This window comes from Myotis yumanensis, unplaced genomic scaffold (assembly GCF_028538775.1).
Source record: "Myotis yumanensis isolate MYYU_CA2020_CCGP unplaced genomic scaffold, mMyoYum1.0.hap1 SCAF_5, whole genome shotgun sequence".
In the NCBI taxonomy this organism is placed as follows: domain Eukaryota; kingdom Metazoa; phylum Chordata; class Mammalia; order Chiroptera; family Vespertilionidae; genus Myotis; species Myotis yumanensis.
Window position 1 is genome coordinate 103,939,875 of NW_027223756.1, and position 18,959 is coordinate 103,958,833.

The 18,959-nt window shown below is 55.2% G+C and overlaps 1 protein-coding gene across 38 annotated transcripts in view; it reads left to right on the top strand.

Moving 5' to 3' along the window:
* The window catches only part of ANK2 (ankyrin 2), a 209,661-nt gene that overhangs the window by 105,039 nt on the left and 85,663 nt on the right, over positions 1-18,959 (top strand). For 33 of the 38 annotated variants that reach the window (XM_070416839.1, XM_070416850.1, XM_070416870.1 and 30 more), the window contains 7 exons: positions 344-442; positions 4,613-4,711; positions 5,445-5,543; positions 8,369-8,566; positions 11,800-11,898; positions 12,034-12,132; positions 18,378-18,476. In XM_070416839.1, coding sequence (XP_070272940.1) covers positions 344-442; positions 4,613-4,711; positions 5,445-5,543; positions 8,369-8,566; positions 11,800-11,898; positions 12,034-12,132; positions 18,378-18,476 — 792 coding nt within the window. The remainder of the gene's footprint in view (positions 1-343; positions 443-4,612; positions 4,712-5,444; positions 5,544-8,368; positions 8,567-11,799; positions 11,899-12,033; positions 12,133-18,377; positions 18,477-18,959) is intronic. The other 5 variants (XM_070416847.1, XM_070416873.1, XM_070416846.1 and 2 more) reach the window with 1 other exon arrangement.

Below are 18,959 nucleotides of genomic sequence, written 5' to 3' on the forward strand. Positions count from 1 at the left end.
CTCTAAAGCTGAAGGAACTCAAGAAACCTGGTTTGTACAGATGGCATATCTCCTAGGTGAGCTGTGACGGTAATTAGAAATAACACCAAGAATGTGGGGGCTCACTGCCCTCTCAGAGACTTGGTTATTCCCCTCCGAGCACTGACAGGAGCCGTGGGAAGCGCCCATGGCCTGGGCTGAACTGTGGACGCCAGCTAGACAGCTACCCCTCGGTGTTTTGTTCTGTTTTTTCTTTGTTTGTTTGTTTTATTTTTATTTTTTAACCACGTGGTTCTCCTCACGCTCCTGCGATGGCGCACGGGGAGGGACGGCCTGACCCACTGTGGTTCTCTCTGCTCCCCAGAGCGGCTTCACGCCCCTGCACATCGCCGCCCACTACGGCAACGTCAACGTGGCCACCCTCCTGCTCAACCGGGGAGCCGCCGTGGACTTCACTGCCCGGGTACGGACGGGGCGGGTCCCCTGCGCTGGCTTGGGGGTCCCAGGGAGGCCCATCCCCTCTCTCTCACCCCATCTGTGCCCACGGTGGCTCAGGGTCCCATGGAGGCCCCATCCCTCTCTCTCACCCACATCTGTCCAGAGATACGAGATTTTCCTTCCTTCCTTCAAATCTCAGTCCTCCCAACCCAACACGTGAAAAATAAGGACGGCAACGCCCCCCCACAGGCCGCTGCAGGTCAGGGAGTGCGAGTGCTGGCGTCAGGGTGAGCGGTCAGACTTCGAGCTCTCGCGTGGGTCAGGGAGCAGCTGCCAGTCAGTAGATAACTGAGGTAGAGCGCGTAGTGCATGTGCGCACCGTCTCCACAGGGTCACGGGGCACGCGGTGTGGCAGGGAGTGGTTCTAACGAACGGAGACTGTGCTGAGGTGGCGTCTCTGGGACGTGGAAAACGCCACGTCGAGCTGTGGGTTCCAGGAATGCTCTCACTGGGGTCCCCTCCCGTGACCATCACACTCAGTGTAACGGGGCAGGGGCGGCGGCTCCCGCACACGCGGAGGGGAGCTCCAGGCTGCACTCGCACCGTCGGAGAAGCGTGAGCGAGGTGGACGGGAGCTGGTAAGACGAGGCACGGACGGCTGGGCTCTGCCATGCTGGGTGGAGCGAGCTGCAGGGACCAGGACGGGGCGTTCCCCTCGGGAGCTGAGTGTCCCCTGGGAACGCAGGCTCAGAGACACGGGTCGCTCTCATACGGGCCGGACACAGAGCGCAGGCAGGGGCCACGGCGCCAGGGCAGGCTGGGCAACCCCGAGCGTCCTCCTAGGAAAACCGTCGCCATAGCCGCCACCCATCTGCGCTGCAGTGACAGCAGCTAAGGAAGAGGAGGCAGGGTGCTTCCCACGGGTTCCAGGAAGACACGCCACACGGCACCGCAGGAGACGCGCTAAGAATTCAGGGAGCCGGGACGAAGCAGGAAGTAAGGCGGGACCCAGTGTGGCCAGAGGGTCAGTCAGGGCCCGGGAGCCGCAGTGGCCTGTGGGCTTCCGCAGCCAGGAACCTGTCACCACAGACACGTGCTCTCACAGCCAGACGACGAGTGTACACGGGGTCCCAGTGGCGGACACAGATCAGAGCGGCTGGGGTTAGAACGAGGGGGGGGGGGGCGGGGGGAGAGGGTGGAGAGAGGCCTGTTCCCTCTGTGCACAGCCGGGGGCAGGTGGGGTGCTGCCCATGAGTCGCCCCCATCGCCCACGAGAGGCTGGGAATCGGGTGCCATGGGTCAGGCGAGCAGCCTTCCGGGTGGGTGTGCGGCACAGAAACAGCAGGTGTGCAGGGCAAACACCTGAGGGAGAAGCAGAGCCAGGGCCTGAAACTCGCGGCCTCAGCAGGGAGGATGCTGGGAGGACGATTCGGGGGGTCAAGAGGAAGGAAAGCTCGAGCGAGATGGGGGACAGAAGAAACCCTGCCCATTGTTAGTGGCAGGCGAGGGACACGTGTTCAAGGCGACAAGACCAGGCTCAGAGTCCCCGGAGCAGTTCGGTGACGACCACGTAGAGATCGAGAGAACTGTTCCTTCTTACAGATCTCCGTTGTTGGGAGTATTACACGTGTCCCCTTCTCCCCCGTGGACCCCTTCCAGCCCGCCCCGCCCCCACCCCAGGCCTCCACCCACACTATGTCTGTGTCCGTGGGCGATGCAGACACTCCCCCTCCCTGCCTTCCCTCTGAGGTTCCAGGTGGTTCCTGCTTCTGTGTCCTGGGTCTGTGTCCGTGTGAGGAGGTAGAGAAGCACAAACAAGGAAATCCAGGAGGCCCCCCCGGAAGCTCGGGACAGAGGGCAGCTCAGACCTAGACGAGGAGTGTCCTGCCAAAGGTGGAGGAGGAGACCAACCGGGGGGAGAAGGCAGGTGGGGGCAGTCGGCGAAGTCTGTGCAGAAGGCAGAGGCGGAACGGAGGCCTTTGAAGGAGAAGCCTCCGGGAAGGAGCCTGGAGTTCTAGAACGCCCGGTGAGGGCTGCCCTGAATGCACTGGGGAGAAGGAACCCCGGGCAGGTGGGGCACAGACAGAACGATTTAAGCCACAGAGAATAAGCCTGTCAGAATCCTCACAAGAATGTGTCCACAGATATGGGAAAAACCCAAGAGCCTGCAGGTTAGTAAGGTTCAGTACACGTCCCAGTCTTCGGGAAAGGAACCCCAAGGGGTGCATGACTGCAGGACCGTCGCCCCAATTCCCCACGTGGGCGGAGGGAGGCTCACACGGAGCGGGAGGAGCTGGCGGTGCCAGGGGATTCGGAAAAGAGAGAGGCACTCGGACCTGGCGGCCAGCGTTCCCGGATGCTGGGCGCTGCGAGGAGCGTGTCCATGGGAAGCGGCAGCCGCTCTGCAGGCAGGGCGCCCACACTGACCACCCTATCGCGTCGGCTGCCCCGCGAGCAGGGGCCACGGTCCGCACATGCCACAGACGCAGGACGGGTTCCTGTCGGCGAGGGCTTCAGACTCGGTTCAGTCTGTGCACAGAGCATGCGTGCCACACGGAAAACGGAGAGACTCGAGGGAGGAGTGGATTTTGGCGGAAGAGTCACTGAAGCTCTGCAGGCGACACCCTCTGAGGCCCAAGGAGTCACGATGCGAAACGGCTTCTGAAAGTGAAGGGGAAAGTAGCCAAGCAGGACGCCTCTGACCAACAGGAAGACGGGAGTCACGACAGCAGGAGGAACGCACAGCTTCAGCGCAGACGACTGAGACACGAGGCTCTCGCTGACCTCGGCTCAGTCCTCAGGGCGAGTGCAGGCAGCAGCCAGCGAGTCAGGAGGGGCCGAGGCCGGAAGGACAGCCGGGGAACAATCAGGAAAGGTCACCGGGAGCCCAGACAGCCACAGCGACCGAGGCCGAGACCGAGGTGGGAGGTCAGACGGTGGAGAGGCTGATGGGGAAGCTGGTTCGTTTTAACCTGGGGCTGGAGGTAGGGCTCCGTGGAGGCCCTGGAGCTCAAAAAGGCGAGTCAGCCTGAGCACGGCTGGGGCAGGTGACACACGGACGTGGTCCTACCCCAGACACCTCGTGAGGAGGCGGGGCTTTGGAAAAGACAACGATGCTGGGAACAGAGGCAGCAGGAGAAGAGGAGCCCAAACAGGAGGTGGAGGGGCTCACGCAAGAGCCACAGGCTGTGCAGGGCGGTGAGGCTGGACATTGGACGGCACCATTCACAGGTCCCCGGGAGTCGGAGCCAACTTAACGGCATGTAACACACACATGTAACATGAATAACCAAATGCAGAGTTAGAACATCTGCAGAATTATGCCATACCAAGAGTCAAGTCCAGGTCCTTGCCCAGTGATGGCATGTGTTCGCCAGTGAAATAACACAGGTCCCATCTGTGGTGTTTTGTCCTCGGGTGTCTCCTGCCCGGAAAGGGTGTTGCTTTCTGAGGGATCATCCTGGAGGCGTTGAGAACCGCCTTCAGCTGCTCGGGCTCTAACGTGAGCACAGGAAACCCTCCGACCCAGGCTCGGTGGGTGGTGGAGGCTGGAGAGAGGATGGACTTGGACTCGGGCTCGGTCTCAGGTAGAACCTGACGTCATGTTTGTTTCATAGACGTGCCCTCCTGACAGTCCGGGGCCTTCTGTGCAGATGTGTGGCTGGTGACTTAGTGACGCAGCCTTATTCCATTTTCTTTCTCTTACTGCGGTGTTCTGTGGTTTGGGTGCTTTTTTCCTTAAAAATGGAAGCTGTTGAGATGTAGCAGCTTTGGGTCAGGTTCTCCTCAGGCCGCCTCCCCATGCCCTGTGACAGGTGCTCCCACGCCCACACCTACATAGTCCCCGCGCCCACACCCATGTGCTCCCCGCACCCACACCCATGTGCTCCCCGCGCCCGCACCCATATGCTCCCGCGCCCACACCCACGTGCTCCCCGCACCCACACCCACATACTCCCGCACCCACACCCACGTGCTCCCCACACCCACACCCATATGCTCCCACGCCCACACCCACGTGCTCCCCGCACCCACACCCACATACTCCCGCACCCACACCCACGTGCTCCCCACACCCACACCCATATGCTCCCACGCCCACACCCACGTGCTCCCCGCGCCCACACCCATGTGCTCCCCGCGCCCACCCGCGTGCTTCCCGCGCCCACACTGCGTGCTCCGCCTCTCTCTGTAGAACGGGATCACCCCTCTGCACGTGGCCTCCAAACGGGGAAACACAAACATGGTGAAGCTCCTGCTGGACCGCGGAGGTCAGATCGATGCCAAAACCAGGGTGAGTGTCTGCCTTCTGCCTCCTGCCACCGCGAGGTTCTGTGTTGTCCAGCGTTCCCCCCAATGTGCCGGGCCCTGGACACACGACAACGCGGGTTTTCCGGGACGTGGCTTTCTGGGCTTTTATTTAAGCTTCAGACAATGTTTACGGGTTCCCATGGCAACATGCAATTCCTGTTTCTCCTAAGTGCCCAGAAAGCAGATCCCCACCCCCGAGGAGGCACCCCCAGCCCCTGCTCAGGAGTTTGCTGGGAACGAAGGTCGCGGTCGGACCCACTCATCTCGTGTGGGTGGGAGATGGAGCCGGGAGAGTGGCTCTTCGGGCATCGTGCAGGTCGCATGGCTTTTGCGTCTAAGGCTGCGGGTCCTCAGTCATTTCCCTCCAGGTGGTGCTGAGCCGCCCTGGCAGGCGCTCTGTGCTTGTGGAGAAGACAGCCGCTCCCCGCGCCCCGACTCAGTCCTCAGAGAGAGGGAGTGCCCTTCCTCTGTCTGTGCCCGCCTTGTTAAGTGAGTGCAGTTCACTGTCAGCAAACAGGCAGGAGCGGGGAGTAGGAGGCTGTCTCCACACGGCCTCCCTCCCTAGAAACAGGAGGCCTGCGTCTCTGGCTAAGCTGAGGCGGTTCGCTGACCTCTTACCCACCCGCGGAGCCACCAGGACCGAGTCCAGGCACCGTGCTCTCTGGTGCAGCTCGCTTTACAAGGACGGGAACTGAGGCCTGGTCTGGCTCTTGCAGGACGGGCTGACGCCGCTGCACTGCGCGGCCCGGAGCGGGCACGACCCGGCGGTGGAGCTGCTGCTGGAGCGGGGCGCGCCCCTGCTGGCCAGGACCAAGGTGAGTCTGCGCGGGCGGCCCCGGCACCCCTACACGCCCCCGGCGCCCCTATTCTCCCTGAAACAGAGCATCCGCAAGCACCTCTTAGTGTCTATATGCGAGGAGTGAGGAACACACGTCAAACTTCTTAAATTGCTTGAAATTGACACACACATGCAGTAAGATGCAGTATACACATGCCCGCAGGTTCTTTCTGTATTTCACCTGCTCTTCCTACTGCAGACGGAAACGTGAATATTACTGTGTTGTGAGTGAGGATAGTGTCCATATGTGAGATGATCTTACATTTATGATACTCTGTTCCCCAACAATCATCCTCTTTTAAAGCAGCAAACTTAGCCTTACGAGGTGAGCCTTCCAGCTCCCCAGCCTTTGTCTCTCAGGCAGAGAGGTGGCGTGGAGACTGCAGTGCCATGGGGAGTGCAGCTCCCGGGCGTCGGCACAGACGTGACCAGGCACACGCTCTCCAGGCAGCACAGCTAGTCTCTCCTTCCTCCGCCTGCTCACCACAGGGAAAGCCTGTGCTGACACATCACACAAGCCATGAGGGTGTCACCATTCAATGTGCATGAAATGGTTTATGACAGTAAAGTTCCCCACTTTGGTGACCAGAAACGGTCCTGAGACAAATCGAACACAATCACACGGCTGTTTCATGGATGCACAATGACCCCCAGGCCCTTCCTGCGACAGAAACTCAGGCAAAGATGTGTCCGACCTTCTCCCCCCACTTCACCGCCCCAGCCCCTGGTCAGGCTTGGGATCAGCCCAGCCGCTGCTAGGGTGAGCAATAAAAATAAGGCCACTGACACAAGCAAGTATTTTTCAATGTGCACTGTACTTTAATTGAATATCGAATTGAAATTCTTTGTAGCACAGACCACACACTTGAAATACGTATGGAATGGAATTAGTCTTTAAGGGTGTGCCCCAAGCCACGAAAGGCTGTCTCAGATCAGAGACAGGAGCTGAGAAGCAGTCGACTTGGTTATGTTCACCCTCACTCACACCTGCACGTGGGCCGTGGGGTTGTGGGGCCGTGGGGACCCGTCTTTGACATGCGGCTCTGGGTAATGCAGAGATAGTTTTGGAAAGTTTCGTGGGGAACAGATTGAAATTTAAATGGAAATTACAAAATTTCAGACCAGCCATGTTACAACCAGTAAAAAGCCTCTATCAAGCTCAGGATAAGCAGCTGACTACGTTCCACCAACTACAGAACAATCTTATCGACAGAGTCGGCCCATAATTGCATGTCACTAATGAAGACGGGATTACCTAGGTGGCCTCCTTGTAAAATCAAATACCGTTCTTATGTAAGGGCCCAGTACACAGTGTCTGTGACTGCATGGTTATATTTATTTACCTGTTCGTTCGTTCATTCATTCATTCATTTTTTCATTCACTCATTCATTCATTCATTCACTTACTCATTCGTTCATTCATTCATCACGCACCACCTAATTATCCTAGTGAGTAGCTACAGTGTGCCAGGCAGTGTCTAGTCAATAGGAACTATCAAGATAAATAATATGCAGTCTATATCTTTAAGAAGCCCAGAATGAAGTAAAAAGATAGAAAAGGAGACCATTACAGACAGCAGAGCTCTGTGCAGGTGAGGAACAGGAAGAACATGAACTAACCTAGTGACACCTGGCAGGGGCGTAGAAGGCGCCTCCTCCCAGTTCTTTCTCTTTCCGAGTCATTCCTGTGCCTCTGAGAGGGTCGCCTGCGTGTGGACAAGGCCCTGCTGTGTCCTCGGGATGTGCGCAGGCTCCAGGGGCGCTCAGTGCGTATTTCTAAAAACGAACAAAGGATTAAATGGTGCAGATTTTATTGTCCACGTGGTCATTAGGTGGATTAAACAGCATTAAGACCGACAGCATGTCAGCGGATGGGCACGCCCCAGTCCAGGCCTTGCAAGGCCCGAGGGTCTTGGACACTGTGCCCTTTAACCACACCTTTGTGCATAAATCCCTCATCTACTTGCCCTCTGTCCTAAGTTCATTTTATGAATTTATAATTGCAAAACCAGTAATTATGCCTAAAGAGTATTTCACAAAGAAGAAAATGAAGTCGCATATACTGCTGCAGCCCACAAACCCCCACGATTGAATGTGGGTGCATTTGTTCTCAGCTGTCCCCCCCCCACTGTTGCAACCCCTTCCCGGGGAGAGTAGGGGCTGGGCCCGTGCTGGTCTCTGCTTCTGCGCATGTCATCGCTGCCAAACTGCGTCTGTGGTCACCGTTACTTTCTCACGACCGCATGTGCACTGATTACTAAAAAGAGGCAATAGTCTGCTCTCTTTAATGAGATGTTTTCTAATTTAGTTTCTTAATCGTATATTTTTGTCCTATAAGCTTTTTATTTAACTTTGAAAACTACGAGCCTGACCGAGCCTGACCCCTGGCAGCGAATCACCACGATCTTGTCTTCCTATGTTGGCCCCTGAGAAGTGAGGCTAACGTTGCTTTGGGCCGTATCCGTGATGATACATCTCGGTTTTCCTCAGACTTAAAAGCCGGGAGGTCACTGACCCTGGCCCACCTGTCCTCCCCTTTTCTGGCTCTTACCTGCCTGCTTTCGCCACGCCCAGCTCACGTCCCAGGCGGAGAAAAGAGGTCCTAGGACCGTGGGAGGGCAGAGCAGGGAGCCCGAGAGAGGCCTCGGGGCTCTCCTCTCGGCCCAGCATCACCTGCTCTGTACTGACCTGTCAGCTGGGGACTCTAACCCTGGTTTTCTCGGAGATCGAGGATGGGCTTTGCTGTGCTCCCAACCCTGCGAGCGATGACTGACGCGGCGTTTGCTTTGTTTTGCTGCGCAGAACGGGCTGTCCCCGCTGCACATGGCCGCGCAGGGTGACCACGTGGACTGCGTCAAGCACCTGCTACAGCACAAGGCGCCCGTGGACGACGTCACGCTGGACTACCTGACGGCCCTGCACGTGGCCGCGCACTGCGGTCACTACCGCGTCACCAAGCTGCTTCTGGACAAGCAGGCCAACGCCAATGCCCGAGCCCTGGTAACCTGAGCAGCCGCCCAGCGAGGCGGGTGGGAGGGCGGGCCCGCGGCTGAGCGGCGTGCAGACCCGGTCCACAGGGGCACCTGGCTCCATCCTGCCTTCACGGTCGCTGGGACGCGATCGCGGGCATGGAGAGGTGGACGAGAACACAAAGGCGGTGTGCCATGGTTAGCGAGTTGCAATAGAAAGGGCAGCTCTGAGTGGCAACAGTTTGAGCTGGAAAATAGAAGCTGACAGAGGGAATGATAAAGTGGGTTCAGACAGCTCTCTCGCGTCAGAATGAACATGTGGGAAAGTTGAGCCTTTCTGGACAAGGCTGCGGTGGCCAATGGTTGGACATGTCAGACGGTGCGATCTCAGCATGTGTGGGGTTCCCCGGACAGTCCCCCCCGGACAGTCCCGCCTGGGCTGGTCACCAGCCAGGGGCGCGAGCCGACTCGGGGCCTGGCGCCAGCAGGCGGTTGGCACAAACCTCCCGGAAGCCGCCCCTGCACCTGGTGTCTTCCGGGGCCTAATGCCGAGTGACTGTTCCCGCGCCACCGTCCTTCTAACAGCCACTGGCCGCAGGCGTGCACTAACTGTGTCTCGTCCCAACTCACACACGAGGAGCACACTTCCTCCTAGACATTTACATGGTTCATGTCCGTCAAGTCAGTCTTCACACAATACTTGAGATGATAGGATGCCCTCAGAATGATCCAATAGAAATCGTGTTTCTGTTTAGAAACCTCCCATCAGAATCAGTGCATGCCTCCCTGCCTGGGAAACAGATAGTCCTTCCGGGTTCTGTGAGACACGTGTGGAGGTATTTTCTTACAAGGAGGAAAATGCTCATTTTCAGCCGGAGAATGGGCAGTGAGTTTATATAATACTAGGGGCCCGGTGCACGCAATTCGTGCACGGGGGGGGGGGGGGGGTCCCTCAACCCAGCCTGCCCCCTCTCACATATTGGGAGCCCTCAGGGGATGTCCTACTTGATGGCTTAGGCCCGCTCCCTGCTCCCTTTGGGGAGCTGGCCTAAGCCGCAGTCTGGCCTCCCTTTGTGGGAGGCGACCAGGCTGATCAGGGGAAGGCACCAGCCCCATCACCCCGCTGCTGCAGCCACTGCCAGTCACCGCAGCCACCAAGGTGTTTTCATCAACACGGACTCCAGTCCCTTCACCATGAAAAAATGACAACTTCCTTTTTCATAGGATATGACATTTCTTTCTTTCTTTCTTTCTTTTTTTTATCCTCACCTGAGGATGTGTTTCCATTGATTTTTAGAGAATGTGGAAGAGAAAGGGAAAGACAGAGAGAAACATCAAAGTGAGAGGAACACTTTGATTGGTTGCCTCCTACATGAGCCCTGACCTGGGCCCAGGCCAGGGAGGAGCCTGCAATCTAGGTACATGCCCTTGGTCAGAATTGAACCCAGACCCTGTGGTTGGCAGGCTGAGGCATTATCCACTGAACCAAACCAGCTAGGGCAGGATATATTTCTTAGCCCTCCAGCAGCGGACCTTCATTTTTTTCTACAGGAGTGAGGTGGAAAAACCCTAGATCACCTTCTTGGATTCTTATTACCCAAGTTACTAAGAATATTACCAGTGGCATACAGGGAGCTTAGCCAATGAGCGGTCAGAAAAGGTGTTTCCCTCTGTAGTTCACATTGATCGCTGGCTCAGCCCCTGCCCAGGCCTAAAGCCTTGGGGCCTGGGAACAGCCCCCACATCTCCCTCCGATCGCTGGCTCCGCCCCTGCCCAGGCCTAAAGCATCTGGCTGAGGAGTTAGGCCTGGGCAGGGGACCCCTCGGCTCTGATTGCAGACTTGCCCCTGCCCAGGAGTCCCCTGGCTCAGGCCTTTCCTAGGCTGCTCAGGGCCCACACGGGGCCTACCTTGGAGTGACCTGGGTGCCAATGATGTTCCCGGGACCCAGGCCACTGGGCGCCTATGTATGCAAATTAACCACTATCTGTGTTGGGTTAATTTGCATACTCGGCTGATTGGCTGGTGGGCGTAGTGGAGTGACACCAATCTGCATATTTCTCTCTTATTAGTGTAGATTGCGACTTAATTTGAAGTCTTGTAAGTGCTGCATCTGCTTACATTTGGCTCACCCACAGCCCATACGGGGAAATGCCTTCAGCCCTGGGAGGAGCAGGCACTGGGTCAGCATGACCTCACGCCTCCTGAGAGGGGCGGGGCCAGAAAAACACTGGCTGGCACTGTCCCCACAGTCACCTGCAGGGCACATGCACCCGTTCCCCACAGGGATCCACATTCACATAGAAATATCATATTCAGTAGCGCACTGGAGGAAGTTTGGGGACACATTTTTCTTTTTCTTTATATTTTTATTAATTTCAGAGAGGAAGGGAGAGGGAGAGAGAGCTAGAAACATCAGTGATGAGAGAGTATCATGGATCAGCTGCCTTCTGCACATCCCACACTGGGGATCGAGCCCACAACCCGGGCATGTACCCTGACGGGGAATTAAACCATGACCTCTGGTTCATAGGTTGACACTCAACCACTGAGCCATGCCGGCCGGGCACATTTTTATAGAATAGCCCCCAATTCCTACACATGAGCTCAGTGTGAAAAGTTTAAAAGTGCCTTAGACATCACCACATTCCTTTGCCTCTGAGAGATCTCTCCTTCCCATTATTCCAGAAACCCTCCACACTTTTCTTAAAAACATTCATGAATTTAAGAATCATTTCCCCCTGAAATAGGTTTCATGAACCTATCTTATAACTTCTGCTAAGATAACTTCTTATACACATTTTAATATAACATCAGGATATAAAAAACTATCCACACAAATCATGCTTTCTGCTCACTGGCACCTCCTCCTGGAGAAAGTGGTAGCAGATCTGAAACACTGATTGTAGAGGCAGTCATGGCTTTGGAATTTAAAACCGATGAAGGGTGTTTGCGCCTAAGATGTGGCCTTTCATCAGAAACAACGTGCTTGTCTCCGAAGCACGTGACACAGTTCACAGCCCCCCTCGCGTCTCACAGCCCCTTGTCCTCCTCCGACGAGTTGCCGTGTTGTTGTGGGCGCTTGTTTCGGTGTCCACACAAGCAGGACCCCACACAGCCGCCCCCATGGGCACGCCCAGTGCTCACTGCAGGGGCAGAGCCCTCCGGACACAGCACATGTGGCGACACGGTAGGACGCCATGTTGTGCATGCCGTACATGAGTGGTTGTGCATGTCTCCCACTAACCGGTTGTCTTTTGCACAGAACGGCTTTACTCCACTGCACATTGCCTGCAAGAAAAACCGCATCAAAGTCATGGAGCTGCTGGTGAAATACAGGGCTTCCATCCAGGCGGTCACCGAGGTAGACACGGTCCCAGCTTGTCACGACCCCTCACTCCCCCATCTGCGCTCCCTGCCCCTCACTAGGCCGCCGATGGAGAGCCGGGCGCATGCAGGGGAGTAAAGCTGCTGTCGTGTTGCTTTGTTCTGTCCGCAGTCGGGCCTCACGCCTATACACGTGGCGGCCTTCATGGGCCACCTGAACATTGTGCTGCTGCTGCTGCAGAACGGCGCCTGCCCAGACGTCACTAACATTGTGAGTATGGCCAGCAGAGCTGTCCGCGCGTCTGTCTGCTCGTGGCCGTGGAGAGAGAGCCGGTGCGGCTGGTGCAGGGTGATTGTAGGACGGAGCCGAGTCTGCGGGGAGGGAGGGTCGCTGGTCCTGGAGCGTCCCCACGCGGTGGACGCAGCCCACGCTTGGTCAGAGCTCCACTGACTGAGGGCGGGGCAGTGAGCTCCGGGGGCTCGCTGCGCTGGCTGGACGGTATCCCTGGCGATCTCTGTGCAGGTTCCAGGTCAGGATCCAGCCAGGCCAGTGCACTAACCAGAGAGAGGCTGAGTGAGGCTGCTCTCGCTGTAGCCACCCCCGTCCTCAGGGACACGGGTTTCCCACCTGCTGCCCCGCTTGGACTCTGTCTGGATTTGATTTTGTTGGTAGAGGGCGCCCTCTCTGACCTGAGGAGTTACATCCAATTTCTCACACACCTGGGAGGCACGCTGCCCCCAGACAGCTTGCTCTCTGCCAGGGACCTCGGCACCTGGGACTCCCGCACCTTGGCTCGGCCTCTGTGTGGGTCCTTGTCTGGAGTCACCCTTGAGACTCTGTGATCGCCGTGCGCTCACTCCCTCCCGCGGGCACAGGGACCACCGTGCAGGGAGCTCTCGGCCCCGGGCTGCTGAGGATGTACGCGGGCAGCAGAAACAGCTCTGCCCCCACAAGCATCTGTGCTCGTGGTTAAAAGTCCCGTTATCCAAGGCAGTGGGTCCAGAGAGTTGCTGGATGTTGGTCTCTGTCCCTGTGAGTCGTGAAACGATGTTCATTCCCTTCCTTTTGTGTCTCTTCTCGCGTCCCGGGGGTTTGTGTTTGACGGTTTCTGTGCTGAAGTGCCTAGTGCACAACAAAGTCCACGTGAAATACGTGTATTTGATTTTAAATGTTACACAATAGTCCCTCTTCATATTACCGACAGTGGGAGCATAAAACTGTCCCAAAATGGAAACACAAAGGCTACGTTGACCAATGTCCCTAATTACAGCGTTGGGGTCCTACGTTTCCGTGTATTTACTAATCTTCACTGGGTTAAGGATGAGAGCAATTGCGCAACAGGCCGCTTCTGAGAACTTTGAGAAACGAGCGCCCTCCTTTCTGTGGTCAGAGAGGAGCCCCTCTCGCTCGTGAATGGAGACCATGCACCACTCACTGAGCAGGTCCTCTGTGTTCCCACCGGCTGTGAGCTCCACACGTGTGTCCCGATACTGCAGGGTTCCAGGAGAGATGACGATACTGTTAATGATCACGTGACGACGATAACAAGGCCAGTGCATCTATGAGATGCATGACTGACACCTCCTGAGGCAGTCTTTTTTTCTCGGGGAGACGTTTGCAAAACCATCAGAGAGAACCCCTCTGAAATGTTTGTGTGACTCCGTGCTTCTTCGCCGACCAATTTCAAATAGTTCAGCAGTTACAGGTTCTCCACAGTGATGTCCTCTCCTCTGCAAACGTAGGGACATGTAGCTTTCCACAAAGACAAACAAAACAACAACGTGGACATGTCTTAGGTTCTGAAAAACTTCCCCGTTTGGCAGCTGCAATATCACACTCTGACTTCCATCTGTTGGTCAATATGGAGGCCTTCAGTTGTTTCATCTTCTCACGTGTCCGTTACACTCTCCCCCTTCAGCTCCCTCCAAAAACATGCTTGTGAGGCGGCTGCTGAGGGAACCCTCCCCTCGACTGCTTCCTAGGGTTCTGTTTGTTTTCACTCGGGTACGATGTGTTCTTCAGGGAGAAGACACCAAGTGGGTAGGGTTGCAGGTAAAATACAGGACTGCCAGTTCCACTTGAATTTCAGGTAAACAACAAATCATTGCTTTTTATTATTTTACTTTTATTTTTTAAAATATATTTTATTGATTTTTTTACAGAGAGGAAGGGAGAGAGATAGAGAGTTAGAAACATCGATGAGAGAGAAACATCGATCAGCTGCCTCCTGCACATCTCCTACTGGGGATGTGCCCAGCTGCCTCCTGCACATCTCCTACTGGGGATGTGCCCGCAACCCAGGTACATGCCCTTGACCGGAATCGAACCCGGGACCCTTCAGTCCACAGACCAACTCTCTATCCACTGAGCCAAACTGGTTTCGGCCAAATCATTGCTTTTTAAAAAAAGTATATTTTTATTGATTTTTTTAGAGAGAGAGGGAGAGGGAGGGAGAGAAACATTGATGTGTGAGAGAAACATCGATCGTCTGCCTCCTGTACACACCCTGACAGGATCGAGCTTGCAGCCCAGGCATGTGCCCCAACTGGGAATCGAACCAGCGACCTTTTGGTGCACAGGACGATGCTGAGCCGCACCAGCCAGGGCCGAGTCATTGTTTTAATATAAGTGTGTCCCTCGCATGTCGGTGACATACCGTGCTGAAGGCATTATGCGTCCCTCGTCTGGAGGGAACCCTGAACCGGCATCCTGTTCCTTTACTTGCCAACCAGCAGCCCACAGCTGCCTGTGGCCTCGTCACTCTCGGGACGGGAGGTTTAGCTACGGGTCCCAGGTCCTGGGGGTGATGAGGTCACTGCGTGAAACTGTCTGCTTGCTGTCTCCCCCCCCCCCCCCCCCCCCCCCCCGCCTGCCCGGAGCCTCTGTGTGCTGCCTGAACCCATGTTGCCCTGTTGGATGCCAGGCTGTCTGTCCCGCTCTGATGCTTCCAACCAATGCGGCAAGTGGTCGCTATAGCTGTCAGCAGAGTCAGCTTTAACACCCAGAAGGGGCATGCCGCTGAGCACCTGCTTCGGCCGTGAGCTCGCCCATCTCTGCCAGTCCTGATGTATCTGGGATTTCACTGCACTCAGCCCCTCAGCCACGCCTCCTCCCCACAACACTCACAGACGCACTCATGTCCAGCTGGCCATGGCCACCGGCTTCACAGGTCCAAGACCACGCCTCGCAGAGCTGTCCAGAGGACAGGGCCCTGTTAGCAGATCAGTGGATCCCTGGCTGAGTTCACGCTGCATGTTTGGGTGAAGAATCCCCCCCAATCCTTACAGTTCATCAACTGGAGATAAAGAAAACAGGCATGTTGAATACCCTGAGGTGTGCAATAATCAACAGATGGAAGTTATGATTAAACTCTACACACCCTCTCTTTCTTATTTACACTTACGCCTAAACAAGGGTAATGCACTAGGAAAAGGGAATTTACAGTACAGGTCGGCTCCCCCAAAGTCATCAGGAATCAAACACGATCCCTGGTGGCAGGGGAGTGACCGTAGATGTCTGCCTAGAAATACAAAGCTTGTCTTTGAATCTAACACTTAATACTTTAGGTTTTTTATGTAACTATCAGTTTTAAATGTGTAAACACCATATAGATCACTTACCCTATATAATAAAAGCCTAATATGCTAAGTGTCCGGTCATCCAGTTGGCCTTTCAACCAATCAAAGTGTAATATGATAATGATATGCTAAGGCCCCTCAACTGCTCGCTATGACATGCACTGACCACCAGGGGGCAGATGGTCCGACCAGTAGGTTAGCTTGCTGCTGGCGTCCGGCCAATCGGGACTGAGTGAGATGGGCCAGACACGCCATGGAGCCCTCCCATGTCCCTCCCCAGCCCCAGTCGTGCATCAGTGGAGTCACAGCTGGCGAGCGCAGTGGCGGGAGCTTCTCCCACCCCTGCAGCAGCGCTAAGGATATCCAACTGCCGGCTCTTGGACTGTGAGAGGGTGCAGGCCAGGCTAAGGGATTCTCCCCCCACCCCGAGTGCACAAATTTCGTGCACTGGGCCTCTAGTCTATATATATATATATATGTGTGTGTGTGTATATATATATATATATATATATATATATATATATATATATATATATATATATAAAAAGCCAGCGACTGGAACACTGTAATGACCAGTTGCTATGACGCCCACTACGGCCAGCAAACGGCCTGATAGTGGGTAGGGCAGGTGGCCAACCTCCTGCAGCCTCTCCCTCTGGCCAGCCCCACCCATGATGGGCCCCCACCACCGCAATAGGCCTGCAGCCCCTCACCCTGGCTGACCCCACCCCAGATCGACCCCCCCACCCTGATTAGAGGCAGGGCCGGCTGGCCAACCACCCATGGCCTCTCCCCTGGCTGCTAGTTCCCAATCGGCCCCCACCACCCCATTCTGGGGCAGGGCCAGTGGGCCCACAGCCCATCCCCAATCTGCCCCCCTACCCCAATCGGGGGTGGGACCCGCTGGCCCCTCCCCCAGCTGGCCCCTGCCCCCAGCTGGCCCGGCCCTGATTGGGCCCCGATTGGGGCCAGGCTGGCTGGACCCCACCCGTGCACGGATTTGTGCACTGGGCCTCTAGTTTTACTCTAAAATGAGGGTATTGGAAATTGTAAGACTAGCATTTTCCATCTTGTCAGTAAACTGACGAATCTTGGCTTGTGAAGTGAACGTACACTCTGGAGGCCCCTCTGGCTTAACTCCTGTTACAGAAATCCAATCTTGTCTCTGTGTCTGCCACGATTAGCAAGATGGCTGTGCTCTTATCTGACCTAGAAATAGGATGGAGTCTGGAGGTGTGTGTGCGTGTGTGTGAGTGTTTAATAGTTAGGAGACCTCAGCTTCAGGAAGTGGTTCTCAACCTTCCTAATGCCGTGACCCTTTAATACAGTTCCTCATGTTGTGGTGACTCCCAACCATAAAATTATTTTTGTTGCTACTTCATAACTGTAATTTTGCTACTGTTATGAATCATAATGTAAATATTTGATATGCAGGATTTATTTTCATTGTTACAAATTGAACATAATTAAAGCATAGTGATTAATCACAAAAACAATATGTAATTATATATGTGTTTTCTGATGGTCTTAGGCGACCCAAAGGGGTCGCGACCCACAGGTTGAGAACCGCTGGTTTAGAGACAGGCTTGACGTGACATAGAAAACAAGTGAGAAATGGTGGTTGTCAGAGAGGAAAGGTCTCGCCGCACATCCGAAGCCCGAAGACAGTGTTGCTGTCCCGATCGCACATCATCTGTAAAACAGGATGCTCCCGGTACGCTTCCTCTCCAAAGTCAAGTATATCACCAGAACATGAGGGCACTGGAGGGCCAGAGAGCCATTCATAAAATAAAACATTAGAGTAGACGTCCAGTTTAATGCTTTCAAAGTTAACTCATTTGAAATGAATCCCACAACTTTATAAGGAATGGAGTCTCCAATTACTGGGAATAGAACCCAAAGTTCGCCTTAAATCCTCTAGGTTGAAGGGTTTCCTGTGCAAGGAATGAGAAGAAAGCACTCCTCGGATTTGTCCGACTCCCCTCACCATGACCAACCTTGAGATCGGCTTAGTTACTTCCCGTGGCTACATCAGCCTTCTTTCTAGGGCTGGCGACTCAGTGCTCGCTGCTAGTTCAGTGTCGTGCTCTTTTATGGCCAAACTTTATGGCTGAAAGTTTGCCGTGTGCAGAGCTGCAGGTGGTTTTAAAATAGGCTCCTTTTAAAAAAGGCAAAACCTTGCTTTTAGTCAGTAATGAACAGGCTTCCCAGTGAGAAAATTCTCTAACCTCTAAGCTACCATTTCCTGATCAGTGTGGCGGTCGATGGGCCCGGGATGTGCGAGGCCCATGCCCAGCGCTGCCCACCCGAGGACGGCTCTGCCACCCCAGCAGGTTTCTCCAGTGACTTGTCATTAAATGGCTCATTACTAAAAGGCATCTGACCTCCTGGGCAGGTCAGATTTGGTACAAACAGTCACTGTCAGGTCTCCTAACCCAATCAGGTGAAAACTAGTAGTTTATTTCGGATATTAACTTTGAACTCTGGGAAGGAACGACGCATGCGTGGTGCAGATGGAGTGATGGTTGGAGTGTGCTGCCTCGACCTGCAGCATCTGGACTTCCTCATTAAAACGTGACCACGGTGGTATCACTAGTGGAGTGTGATCATGACAGGTTTTAGGTTGAAGAAAAGCAACGACACATCACAAATTTAAATCCTGCCGGGCTGCTTACAACACTCAGCCCCTGGTGTCCTGGGCATTTGGGTAAGTTTGTCGGCTCATTATGGACTGAAAGGGCAAAGGAGTTGGTTGTATCCGTACGAAGGCAGAGAAGACACAAAGCCGTGGTTTCCAGACTGAGTAACAGTGGAATGATTATGCCTTTTCACAGACTTCCTGAACTTTGGGTTCACTGCTGAATGTCACAGAAAAGCATATTTCATTCTTTGCCACCTGAGCACGGGCTCACTGACCCTGATGTCTTGTCTCGGCAGCGTGGGGAGACGGCACTGCACATGGCGGCCCGGGCGGGCCAGGTGGAGGTGGTGCGATGCCTGCTGCGCAACGGCGCCCTGGTCGACGCCAGAGCCCGGGTAGGTGCTGGGCCCAGGCCCCTCCCTCCAGGGGGGCACCCCTCAGGACCCGCGCATCGGGCCAGAAGGAAGCGAGCAGCGAGTGCAGGCAGTGGGGATGCCCCCGTTTCAGAAGCGTCAGCATTTGGAGAAATGTGCAATTCGGTATCTAAGAAATGCAGCCCCCACCGCCATTTGAATAATGTTGCCTTGTGAGAGACCTTGCACACACATCTGCTTGTTTCCACGCATTTGCATTTACAATCTGCTGCTGTGGAGGTATGCACACATCTCACCCATTTCTTCCCACCCCTGTGATGAGGTCACCCTCCTTACTCCGGCTTTCCTTCTCTGTCTTCCCTCCACTGTCAGCAACAGAAGAACCAGGGCCCAGACACTGTTCAGTGGATTTCCCTGTTTCTCATTGTTCCTACCCCTCATCCCCCGCCAGGCTGATGTCTCTTCCTTAAAGTTCCTCCCGACTGCTGCTGTCCCACCTTCTTC